Source organism: Sceloporus undulatus, chromosome 6 (assembly GCF_019175285.1).
Source record: "Sceloporus undulatus isolate JIND9_A2432 ecotype Alabama chromosome 6, SceUnd_v1.1, whole genome shotgun sequence".
Taxonomy (NCBI): domain Eukaryota; kingdom Metazoa; phylum Chordata; class Lepidosauria; order Squamata; family Phrynosomatidae; genus Sceloporus; species Sceloporus undulatus.
This window is the reverse complement of record NC_056527.1, coordinates 24,785,569-24,799,122: the sequence shown is the minus strand read 5'-3', so window position 1 is coordinate 24,799,122 and position 13,554 is coordinate 24,785,569. Positions and strand designations below refer to the sequence as shown.

The 13,554-nt window shown below is 39.8% G+C and overlaps 1 protein-coding gene across 1 annotated transcript in view; it reads right to left on the bottom strand.

The window, feature by feature from the left end:
• Nucleotides 1–1,640: 1,640 nt before the first annotated feature.
• The window catches only part of DNAJC1 (DnaJ heat shock protein family (Hsp40) member C1), a 99,734-nt gene continuing 87,820 nt past the window's right edge, over nucleotides 1,641–13,554 (bottom strand). Inside the window, exons 10-12 of the mRNA XM_042475079.1 lie at nucleotides 4,770–4,818; nucleotides 3,123–3,619; nucleotides 1,641–1,831 (exon numbers count right to left, since the gene is read on the bottom strand). Of these exons, the coding sequence (XP_042331013.1) occupies nucleotides 1,763–1,831; nucleotides 3,123–3,619; nucleotides 4,770–4,818 (615 nt within the window). The 3' untranslated portion in view covers nucleotides 1,641–1,762. The remainder of the gene's footprint in view (nucleotides 1,832–3,122; nucleotides 3,620–4,769; nucleotides 4,819–13,554) is intronic.

Sequence of the window (13,554 nt, the reverse complement as noted above, 5' to 3'; positions counted from 1 at the left end):
CTTTCCCGTTGAGGAGAGAGCAGGCCGGCCCAGCGTCATCAGGGGCTGGACCTAAGACTGAGTGCCCTCCCTCCATAACGGTCCAATCTGTTCGGCCGTTGAGGGAGAGAGCAGGCCGCCCAGCGTCATCAGGGCTGGCCTGAAGACGGATTGCCCTCCCTCCATAACTGTCATCTTTCGGCCGCGTGAGGAGAGAGCAGGCCGGCCCAGAGCATCAGGGGCTGGCCTGAAGACAGTGCCCTCCCTCCATAACTGTCACTTTCGGCCGTTAGGGAGAGAGCAGGCCGGCACGTCATCAGGGGCTGGCCTGAAGACAGATGCCCTCCCCCATAACTGTCATCTTCGGCCGTTGAGGGAGAGAGCAGGCCGGCCCAGGTCATCAGGGGGCTGGCGGAAGACGAGTGCCCCTCCCTCCATAACTGTCATCTTCGGCCGTTGAGGGAGAGAGCAGGCCGGCCCCGCGTCATCAGGGGCTGGCCTGAAGACGAGTGCCCTCCCGTCCAAACTGTCATCTTTCGGCCGTTGAGGGAGAGAGCAGCCGGCCCAGCGTCATCAGGGCTGGCCTGAAGACTGAGTGCCCTCCCTCCATAACTGTCATCTTTCGGCCGTTGAGGGAGAGAGCAGGCCGGCCCAGCGTCATCAGGGGCTGGCCGGAAGACTGAGTGCCCCCCTCCATAACTGTCATCCTTTCGGCCGTTGAGGGAGAGAGCAGGCCGGCCCAGCGTCATCGGGGCCTGGCCTGAAGACATGAGTGCACTCCCTCCATACTTTCAGCTGTCATGGGCCGTTGATGAGAGAGCAGGCCCGCGCCAGCGTCATCAGGGTGGCTGGCCTGAAGACTGAGTTCCCTCCCTCCATAACTGTCCTCCATCTTTCGGCCCGGAAGGGAGAGAGCAGGCCGCCCAGCGTCATCAGGGCTGGCCTGAAGACTGAGTGCCACTCCCTCCATAACTGCATCTTTCCGGCCGTTGAGGGAGAGAGCCAGGCCGCCCAGCGTCACAGCAAGGGCTGGCCATGAAGACGGAGTGCCCTCCCTCCATAACTGTCATCTTTCGGCCGTTGAGGGAGAGAGCAGGTCATCAGGGGCTGGCCTGAAGATACAGTGTATCTTAATTGTAGATTTTTCTTGTACTGTTATATAATTTTCTTGTACACCGCTATGATCTATTTGGAATAGCGGTTTATAAATAAAACATATTATTATTATTCCTGATCCCATCTTCAGAGAGAAGTTGAAATTCAACCTCGTCTCTGAATCAACAATCTGAATTGTTTCTGTGGTTTAAAACAAGGTATCTGAGTCAATGTCTTGTTCCAACTGGTGAATAAGCTTGCCTGGTTTTCCATATTTTTAAAATTAAACACTTCATTTATATCGAAAAGTTTTTATCAGAGCCTTAGCTGTCATACTAAAACACCTTTCAAGCCCACCCTGTATGTGTTTAGTACTAACCACATTCTTTCCCCCCCTAAATTCTAAATGTAGTTACTGTACAATCTCAGTATAGTTTAATTCAACATATGTTTAAATATCTGCAGTTGTGAACACCTACTTCAAAATAGGCAAAACTATCCATTTCAATGGTGGCTTCTGCATACAACCCATGAAACAGGATGAATGTCACTACCACAACAAAATGTAAAGGCATAAATGTTATTTATTTATTAAGGCACATGACATACTGAAATACTGAGGTACAAAAATACAAGTAACGGCATATCTTTAAAATATCCCATTCTGTTAGTAAAATTCTTCAGGAATTCAGCTTTTTGCCATTTTTTTCTTCTGTACAAGTTCAACCAGCAATTTGTATCTGGCCATACATTCTTCCTGCAGAAAGAGATAGGGAGCAGGGCAATGATGGGGAAAGATAAGGTAAGAAATGAGAATGTTGATACTTTTATCAGAAACTTGCAGATCAAAGGGAAAGACTTTCCTTCAACAGTTCATAGAAATTTACGAGAGCTCTTCCCTAAAGGGTCAGGTCACCTTACTGCTTTTCACTATGTACTTGTACATATACAAGTTAATGGAGCAAGGTTCTGCAACTTACCAAAATGCAGTAGTTATTTCAGAGATTGCAACTCCCATCTCCTTGCTCAATATTTTGATTGGTCGCAATAAATGTACCATATGTGTGGATTTTTAAATATTTGAAATGGACCAAAACAGCACCCTCTCCTCTCTTTTCTGTCTAAAAGCAGGGTGGGCATATGCACAGCCCTCCAGATGTAATGAACTGCAACTTAGATCCACCCTAGATGCATAGCCAATTAAGAAGAATGCTGTGAGCTGCATGTCAGCACCTGGAGGGGGCCACACTTTGCCCACTGCCAGTCTAAATAAAGCAACAGTTTCTGACCCAGTACATTCCTGACTAAAAGAACAATGCCAGGAACTAATTTTTGACCCTATATGCAGCCGTCAATACACCATTTAGGAGAAAACACTACACGGAACAAATCCAAGCCTTAGCTTTGAAAGGAGGAAGGAAATGCAAGGAAGATTAGTCATATTTTGTGCCTGGTTCTTAGTGACATTTGCTAAAAACCAAACTAAACTTCCTCCTCCTCAGATTCAATTTTTGGCACAATCAAGGAGGCCGCACCCTGCTGCTGAAAGCCCTTCATCTCCAGCTCTTCTTGCAACACTGACCCATTTTAGAGCCTAGATATGGGTAAATCACTTGACAGGCCACTGCCAGGGATTCTTGGATTGATACCTTCATGTCATCTGTACATTTTCAGTGTTGCAAATAGTTGAAATGAGTGAATGTGTAAGAAATGCAGGCTATCGTTTACACAAAGGGATCTTTTGGGCCTCTGAGATGAGCTAAAAGAAGCTGGTCTCAAAGATACTACAAGATCCCTTTGCGTACTGATCCAGACTAACACAGCTACGTCTCTGAATTCTACCAGTGAGGGTATCATTTAGTCGCACATGCAAGCAGCAAGTCCTATTACAAATATATTTTCCTGTTACTTTTTGTCCTTGCATTAAATATGAAGGAAGAAGCAATATTTACTTTCTAAAGCTGATTAGCTTAAAGATCAACAACAGAATTAACTTCATGCCTTGCATCTAAACACTATTTTACTTTATACAGAAAACTATGACATACCTTACTTTTCCCTGGAACGTATTTTGCAATCTTATCCCAACGTTCTGCCGTTCCCTTTGGATACTGCTGTAAGGCTACTTCCAGAAGCTTCTGCTGATTCTGAGTCCACAAGTCTTCTGAAGTACGGTGTCTCTCTTTTTTTCTGGCCTCATCCTCACTGTGCTCTTCTTGTTCTGCACTATCGAAGTCCTTCTGCCGCTTCCCTCGACACTTATCGTCTGTTGTCTCTTTCGCAACAGGGAGTGTGGTTTCTGAGGCCTTTGAAACTGTTTTCCGCTTGCGGTATCTGGCTTCAGTCAACGCTGTGTCTTGATGGTTAGCTATTCCTACATCCATTGGTTGTGAGTCACAACTATATTTTGTTGCTGCATCGTCTTCACTGTCCTCTTCCTCCTCATTATCCCGCTGAGTGATTATATGATCTGATATGTTAACATTGGCCTTGTTGCATCTTGGGGTTTGCGCCAACAGTTTAAGCTCTGAGAGCCTAACAATACCTAACAAAAGAGCATCAGTTTCAGTTTCATTTGTAATCTGTTACATGGAAGGGGCAGAGTACAAGACAAGAAGCATGTTGCCAAATTATAATTGGTAGACATCCCAGGCTGATGCTCCAGTATTATTATTCAGCTGTTACCAACTTCAGATATGAAATATTTGAATCATCCCTTGAAAAATAAGAGATTAGCAATCTGGAATTGATTATGAGGTGTATACAAAGCATAAATAAATTTCATGTTTAGATTTGGGTTCCATCTCCAAGATATCTTGTTATGTATATGCCAATATTCCAAAATCTGAAATCCAAAACACCTCTGGTTCTCCCAAGCACTTTGGCTAAGGGATACTCAACCTGTATTAGCTGCTAGAAAATGCAGCCAGAACAGTTAATAGTATTTGTGACATCTGTACTGAGCTTTCACCATGCATTCTGCATTCTCGGGAAGGAGTGATCACCAAGCACTAAAGATATCTAACTACACATTAGTTCAGCAGCACCCACTAATTCTGGAAACAGTTCTTTTCATTGGAATTTCCCAGTGATATGGAGGAAGCACTGCTTCTTCTTCATTATTTCTTTGATTCACACAACCCACCATTCCTTAAAAAAATACACAAATTACTGCTATTGAGAGGTTTCAATACTTGTTGCAAACTCAACCCAAAGTTGATCACCAACAAAAAAAAGTCAGCTCCAAAGTCATGACGGGGGAAAGACAGGATGCACCGTCATACCCTTGTATCCTAAGGGTGGTTGGTCAGCTGCAGCAGTGACAACAGATGCTGGGTATGGAGCTTGCTTCCAGCAAATACCTTCTGCGCTCACCCAGTACAGGGAGCTGGTAACGTAAACCATAGTATAGTTGGGCTATTTTGTATTATGGTTCAACTATTTTTTGCTAATTGTAAGGATTTTTACAAAGAATACTACACTATGATTTGTTCCACAAAAACACTGTGTTTTTAAGCATGAGCTTAAATCAGAATCACACATGCATCTGAGGAAGTAGGCTTAAGTCTACAAAAGCTCATGCTACCAGCTTATTTCTTCCAGTTAGTTTCAAAGACTACAAGATCCTTTTCCATATCACAAAAACTGGTTGCCATTTAGCTGTCAGAAAACAAGGGCAGTCACTGGACACTTACCTGGAGCTGATGTAACTGAGTCTTTAATCTGTTTAGCTTTCATTGTAACCTGTTTAAGAAAAGAGAGCATTTAATTTTTAAGAGATTTGTAAGAGCACTCCTATCAAAAGGTTTCTAGAAAAATTGGTCAGGACAGCAACGATCAAGAATACTAATAGTTCACCTAGGCCAGAACTGCTGGCATGGATTGGCAGCAACCCTTAATGCTACAGAATATAATTCTCAGGTTTTCCTGGGTACATTGATGGCACTATATAAATAAATGATAATAATAAAATGATAATAATTAGATTACCCTGGGATGCAGATGACAAATTCATCACATTTGATTGATCATTATCCCTTGAGGAGGACATGTTCTCAGAGACTATGGCAGGGGGACAGTGTCCAGAACCCAAAGATTTGATGTGTATTTATAAAATATTGCAGTCAGATATTAGTATGGGATTAAGAGAGCTTCTTCTTAGCTATTTTTGCTAAATGTTCGATCACTGTCCTACAGAACTACAGCTCAAATGACCGTGTTTAAGGTACCACTAGATTTTTGCTTATTTTTCTACAACAGAGTCAGCTTCTTATTCCTGACCATTTGGAGGTCAAAACTTGAATCTCCCTGGCTTGACACAAATTCTGAGCAGGGTAGGAAAGCTTTAGCCATTGAAGGAGGCTGATGAAAAAGTGTGGTGTGTGAAGAAACCTGGCTTTTGCTGAGAGAGATTACTGGTACATCTAGTTCTGCCTACACATACTTTTAATCTAATATATTATTCGCTCATTCTTTTTTTTTCTAATTAATTTTTTCAGTTTTTACAATAAAACACATAAGTTTGTAGAACAATGACAACAACAACAACAAACTACAAGAGCTATACGTCTAACTAAAAAGATTGCATGTACAGCGCTGTGTAAATTTACAGTGCTTCATAAATAAAGGTTAATAATAATAAATAATAATACATTCAATCCACATATACATATAAGAGCCTCTGATAGTTTGATAGTTTAAACTGGGAGTATTTGACGCGTACTTTGAACAAGTTGGGGATTGGTGATAGATATCTCAGTTGGATACGAAGCATGTACACCAACCAAACCGCTAGGCTACTGATTAACGGAGAGAGAACCTGACAGTTTAACATACAGAAAGGGACAAGACAGGGTTGCCTGCTGTCCCCATTGCTATTTATAACGGTGATGGAAGACCTCAATAATAGAAACAGAGAAGACAGCGAAATTACCGGAGTAAAGATTAAGAGACATGAATTCAAGTTGAAAGCTTAAGCTGATGATCTTGTGATCTTTTTGGATAATCCAGCTACATGTATATATATAGTAATAGATATAATTAACAACTTCGGCATAACTTCTGGATTCAAAATAAACACACAAAAATCAGTGATCATAACAAAAAAATCTATCTTCCATTGAAGAAAAGGAAATGCAAGAACACACAGGTTACAAAGTGGTGAAAAAGACCAAGTATTTAGGCATTTGGATCACTAACAGAAACACTGAACTTTTTGAAAACAATTATAAACTCATATGGAAGAAAATCAAACAAGATATTCTGAAATGGTCTAAACTAAATTTGTCTTTCTCCGGAAGAATTGCTGCTGTAAAAATGTCTATATTTCCCAAATTCAATTATCTACTTACTAATATTCCTATCATCTCAAATTTGAAAATGGAACAAAGAAATAAGAAAATTTGTTTGGGCAGGAAAAAAACCGTGAGTAAAATGGAAAACTTTAATTGACACAAATCTAAATGGCGGATGTGATCTACCTGACTTCCAGATATATTTTATAGCTAACAGTTTAACTTGGGTGAAAGAATGGATAAACTTGACAGATGATAAACTACTCGCTTTGGAAGGTTTAATATCCGTTTCATACCTGTGGTACAAAAAATACAAGATTAATAGAGATTTCAGACACCATTTCGTTCGGGATGCTATGTTGACATCTTGGCTCAATGTGAAACAACTCTTCTATAGGAAAATCCCTGGATGGATCTCACCCCATGAGGCGCTCTTTAATAGAACTCAGATCTCCAAATGGATAAGATATGAAGACTTATTAATAAAAAATGACATAAATGACTACAAGCTAAAAAAATAGAGGAAATAACACCAATGGAGATCCAAAAACATTGGTTCCTTTACTATCAATTAACAAGCAGGTTTAAATTGGATGCAGAGACTGAAAATTTTGAAATTGAAAATACGGAATTGGATAACATACTTCGAAAAGAAAAAAAGAAACTAACATCTAAATTATAGAAAATTGTATTACAAAGAAAGGTGGAACAGAATGTAATAAAAGAATCCATGATCCAATGGGCCAGAGATCTTGGCACAGGAATAGATCTAGAAAGCTGGCAGAATGACAGGGAAAAAACACAAAAATTTACTGCATGTCTAAACCTCCATGAAAACTTAGTGCTGGAAATGCTTGAATGCAAAAGGAACTTGGCTACATGTTTGGTGGGACTGTCCTAGGATAAAGAAATATTGGAACCAGATTCACCTATCTATAACTGAAATTCTTGGTATTGAATTTGAACAAACTCCTGAAATTTATCTTTTAAATATAACAAACAAAATCCCAAAGAGAATAGAAGCCCTTCATTGGCGCAAGATTCTTTATATGATAACAGTTGGAAGGTTGCTTCTGGAACAATATTGGAAACTAAATGAGATTCCATAAATTGATGAGTGGTTGATAAAAGTCTATGATATGATGGAAATGGACAAGCTAACTAATATTATTCATAGAAAAGATGAGGAAAAGATAGAAAAGGAATGGGAGGCATTAAGGATTTTTTGTGGTAAGCGCTGGAAAGACACATAAAATAACAAGATATATGGAAATATTACTTACTAACTCTGACAAGGATAGGAAAGTGTAAATCAACAATGAAATAAAGGGACTGGAGTTATCTAAGACTATAAAGAATATAAGGAAACAATGTAGAAGACAGTAATAAACACAAAAAGACGAGTGATATATGTAGGAAGTATATTTATTTTTATTTAGCTTTCTGAAAAACTGGACAATGTTGGACAGCTGAATATTTAGGAAGATACAGATAATTATGTGTTTGTAAATGTAAGATGTTATAATTAGTCATCTATCTAAATGTCGAAATTTGTCTATTTTCTTTTGTTGTTTAATGCTTGAATTTTCAATTAAGAAAAAAAAGAGCCTCTAGATTTACAACCCCTCCAGCAATCCAGAGATAGTGTTTTAGCCATTTCAGACAGCTTTACAGATGTGAGATACCGCCTATGGATGGTTTTCAAAGTATTCTCTTTCACAGATGCTGAACAGGATTTGTATGACAATGAAGACCAAATATGAGCCCATGCAGTGTTGGAATCGTGGTTTTCTATTCTCCTTGCCAAAATGAGTGCATATATTGATGTGTTCCGGGAAAAGTTTGTAGATAACTGTCTGTTTAGTATGAGATATGGAATTCAAAAAAAAATTTCAAAAAAGGAGAGCTGACGTGGAGATTCTCCTGCTGAGGCTAGATGTGATGCAAAGGAAGCAATTTGGTGTGCTTGAAGCCAGGTAATGTTAGTTTGTTGTAGGTAAGGTTTTATGGTGGTGGTGGGCTATGGTAATGCACCAGAGAACAGGTATAAGGTGAGGTAGAGTCCACATCTTCTCAATAACCTTATTAGTGGGAACTGATCATCTAAGTGAGAAAGAGGGTGCAAAAAAAAAAGAGGTTAATGGGAGAAGGGTCCTGAGTTAGTATGTGTTTCCATTTATACCAGATGAGTAGGGAGCTGGATAAAAACAGATTAGATAACCTACTAAGTTTCTGTTTTGAAATGTAGAGGCAAGTAAATTCATATTATAAACTTCTAGACTTACTCATCTGGTAGCACTGTTGTCCTTAATTAATTGAATAATTTGGCTGAGTTGGAAAGCCTGGAAATACAGTGCAATATCTGGGACTGCCAAACCACCGTTCTTGGAAGTGATGTGTCTAGTGGATTTGGGAAATCTAGGTCTCTTTTTATTGAAGATAAATTGAGCAATTAATTTTTGCCATTTCTTGAATCTAGATGGGGGAGGAGTCAATGGGATTGTTTGAAACAGGAAAAGAGTCGAGGTATCATGAACATCTTGACTAATGCAATCCTACCAAGGATGGAAAGATTTAAAGCCTTCCATTTTCTAGAGTTATGTAGCATCCATGTGTCTACTGAGTTATACTTTCAGGGTATGAGTTGCTGGGTGTCTTTTGTGATGATTATTCCCAAATAGGAAAAACCTGAGAGATGAAGTTGCAAGCCCACTGGGTCCTGCCAGATTTTTTGCTCTCAGTATGAAGTGTTTAGAGCTATAAATATGGATTTATTAAACTTAATTATTAGACCTGACAGATAATTAAAGTTAATTATTGGACTCAATTGTCCTTTTTAGAGGCAGAAATGATAATTCTGGGCATGATTAAAAAATCAACACATCATCAGCATAAAATGCAAACTTATGGTGTTGGTTGTTGATGCAAAGGCCAGTGATAGCAGCATCATGCCGAATCATGTTAGTCAAGGGCTCTATTGTCAATGGAAATAGGAGAGGTGACAATGTCTGTTCTCTGGTGCCCCTGGAAAGTGCAAAATGTGTTGAGGCCTTTGACCAACACCATCACCTCTGATTTCTCATAGATAAGGCAAAGTGCTCCTATGAAGCCATCTCCAAAATCCATTCCTTGAAGGACCTCAAAAAGAAAGGGTCATTCCAATGTATCAAATGCTTTCAAAGCATCAAGCGAAAGTAAGGTGAGAGGAGTCTTTCACTGGTTGGAATGGTAGATGATACTGAGTACCCTGTGGACTGGGTCTGCTAAGTATCTGCCTGGCATGAAGCTCACCTGGTCAGGATCAATGTATTCTAAAATAAACTCATTTATTCTAGAGGCCATAATAGAGGTAACTGTCCACTCATTCTTTACTAAAACCAATATATCCTTTTCACAATTATCTAAAGAATCTTCCCAAGGAAAACGACAAAACCCTCAAGTGTAAAGATACATAATTGAATACTAAAGGTAGGATTGTCCATGGCATTATCTTTCCAATTTCTATGTGTGGTGGTGAAAGCTGGGCAGTGAAGAAAACTGATAGCAATAAAATCAACTCATTGGAAATTTGATGCTGGAGGACTGTACACATCATAGACTGCTAGAAAGACAAATAAATGGGTCCTAGAGCAAATGAAGCCTGAACTCTACCAAGAGGCCAAAACAAGACCATTGTACTTTGGTCATGTAATGAGAAGACAATAATGCTTTGTAAAGTAGAAGTCTGTAGGAAAAGAAGTCAGCATTCCAGATGGATAGACTCAAGCAAACAAGCCACAGTCTTGTGTCTGCAAAATCTGAGCAGGGCTGTTGATGACAGGGTGACTTGGTGGTTTCTCATTCATAAGGTTGCCATAAGTCAAAGTTGACTTGACAGCAGTTAACAACAATAATAGTAAAGAACCCCTAATTTCTAAAACAGATTTAAAGTTATTTGAAAGTCAGCACCTCAAGCTAACAACAGAATTTAAAAAGCTGTGTGTTGCTACCCATGAGCTCAATCCAGGCAGCCCAATGGTAGTTAATCATTTCCCTATCTCCTTTTTGACATATGGCTTGCTTTCATAACTGCACCCCCTTCCCTGTTACCCCACACTGCCAGGCACCACACTAATTAGAAAAATGTGCTCATATCTACCCACCTGTCCATTGTTTTGCTGCCTACCTGTGCCTTTTACATGCAACCAGCAAATCCCCCATCAGCCTGCTATTGCAACCTGAATACAGGAGATTAGTGACTACAGAGGCAAGTAGAATCAGTTTACATCATCTCAGGCCAGGCAAGCAAAGATATTATTTCATGGAGGATGGAACTAGAAAGCTCTTTGCTGTCAGTTTAGAAAACCTGCAGTTAATAATCACATTGAAGTCTGTTTTGCAATGCAATTAATAACTTAAAAATAATCATGGCCAGGATCCAGAGCAGAGCTTGGAAAAGTTACCTTTTGGACTATAAATCGACCAGGTAGCATTGCTGATTGTGGTATATACTGCCCAAAAATTTTCAGCTTAAACTTCAGCATGATTTTTTGCTCTTAACCTGCAATTTGACTTAGAATTTGGGGAGATCGAGTAAACATAAAATTCAGTCACATAAATAATACGTATCCAAGCAATTTAAAATAGGATGTTAGGGGTGGCGATCTCCACAAGACTATATAGAGCATTTTGTAGATACTTGTCACTCACCAAAACACTGATGAATCTCCAACAATGTTCACTGCCACCACATACCTGTTAGGACATCACCTAATCTGGGTCGTGGCCACGTGATGGAACATAAACTTTTACGTGACAGGTCATTTTAAATAACACTGGGCTGAAGCAGTGTTCTCTGAAGATTCAAGAAACTATTATATTTTCTCCACCAAGCTTTTAGGAAGATGATCTGCTTTCTCAGAAGGGACAGTAGCAACCATCCTCAGGCACATGCTGCCATTGCTGCATTGTACACTGAAGCCACCAAGAACCAAAGACAAAACCCAGATGGGCACTACAGATTAACCCATTAGCTGATTTCACTGTATCTGAGGTATGGTTTATGGGGACCTGAGAAAGGGCCTTCTCAGTGGTTGTCTCCAGTTTCTGGAACTCCCTTCCTGTGGAGGCCAGAAAAGGCCCCACCCTGCTGGCCTTCCATTGGCAGGCAAAGACCTTTTTATTCCAGCAGGATTTTAAAATGGAAAGTTTTAAAAGAATGGGTTGAATAGTTAGAGGCTGGAAGGGTGCAGAGAAAGGAAACGATAAGCTGAGTGCACACACAAAGAAAGTGCACCTGCCTTACCCTGAGATCAGACCAGTTACATCTCTACCCTGGCTCAGGTCCACATTATTTAGCAGACTGTTTCTCCTGGTATGAACCGATCCAGATGCTGAGATCCTCTGGAGAAGCCCTTCTCTCCGTCCCAACACCATCACAAACACGGTTGGTGGGGACGCAAGAGAGGGCCTTCTCTGTGGCTGCACCTAGACTTTGGAATTTCCTGCCCAGGGAGATCAGAATGGCTCCCTCCTTGATGGCCTTCTGCTCGCAGGTGAAGACCTACCTATTCACACAGGCGTTTAAGGAATTGCTATAAGGACAGGCTGGGATGTTGGACAATTTTTTAAAATTTGATACAGCTTTTTCTTTATATATAGTTTTATCTTTTAAAATATGTTTTATTCTTTTAATAACTATTTGTTTTAATACCATAATAATTTAATTCCTTTTTAATGTACTTTTTAAAAATTTGTTTTAATTGTACTGTTTTTAATGCTGTGAAGCCGCTCTAAGTCCTAGTCCTGGGAAAAGAGCAGGATACAAATAAATAAATATAATAATAATAATAATAATAATAATAATAATAATAATAATAATACCCTCTTCCCAGAAGTAAGCTGCAGTGGCCTTTTCTGGGGCTTCAAAGCTGCCAGAGAAGAGGTTTTGGTGTGTAAAGGGCTACAGAATGGCATCCTGTGCCTTGTCCAAACACAGACAGGTACACAGATAAGCCCTAACTGTATGCAGCTATGTCCCTAACAGGATTCCAGCCTGTGATGGAATATTCTTTAAAACCTAAGTTGAATTCACCTTCCAACCCCAGAAGGTACCCTGTCGCTAACACTCGCCCTACTTTCACTCTTTTAGGCTACAAGCCAGCTTCAAAATTCCAGGTAGCATGGATTTTCTTCTTTTTAGTTTATAATAATAAATTCTGTCAGAGTCAACCACTATACAACAAACAGTTTTATTGAGAAACATACAAAAATAAAGTATCTTGTGTGAGTTAACTTCAAGCTTGGTATGGTTTACTGTACATTAAAATCAAACACTTGACAAACTTTAGCCACTCTATCCTACTCTCTTCCCTAGACACACATCTCTGTGTCAGCTCTTCAACTATCTCAACATTTTTTCTTTCTCTCTTAGAAGAACCACCATCCAGATGAGACAAGACTAGATTGTCACAACTGAACTCTGCTTTTTTAAATCTCCAACTTAGCAGGAGGCCTTTCCCATCAAACACAACTGGGCTCTGTTTTGCTCCTCCTACAGCCAGCTATCAAACTGTGCTTCACCTCAAAACTAGCCAGCTTCTAACACCACTTCTTCACACCCATTGTGTGTACTAAGCTACAGGTGTGCTCAGAACATAGATGGAAAGTATAAAAGCTGGAAAAGAAATCACCACCACCACTATGAAGGGATGCAAATGAAGAGGAAACTTCATTTGTTAGAGATGAAGCAGAAATGTCAAATGAAGGGAGAACCTGTTTTCTTTCTTACATGGCTTCAAGTATAGAAGTTCAGTGAAATGAAGACAAAAGTTTATTTAACAACACAGTGCTGCTCCAGATATCTTTCTCAACTATATGGTCCTGAACCATATACATGCCTTACCATTTACACCAAGACCTTGCCACAAACCAAGATGCCAACTCTATCCCACATCTATTCTGGGAACAATATTATAGTAACCCAGTAATATCACCCACAACATCAGAGGTACATTCACTTTTCCTTCCTCCAATGTGATACAATACCATCCTATGCTACAATGCATCTGTACACTCTACATTGGAAAACAGGACAGTCTCTGTGCAAGATGAGAGATTGACACAAATGAGACATTAGAAGTGGCAATACTCCCCAAAAAGCTGCAGAATATTTCAACCTCCCTGGACATATAAAAAATTACAGAAA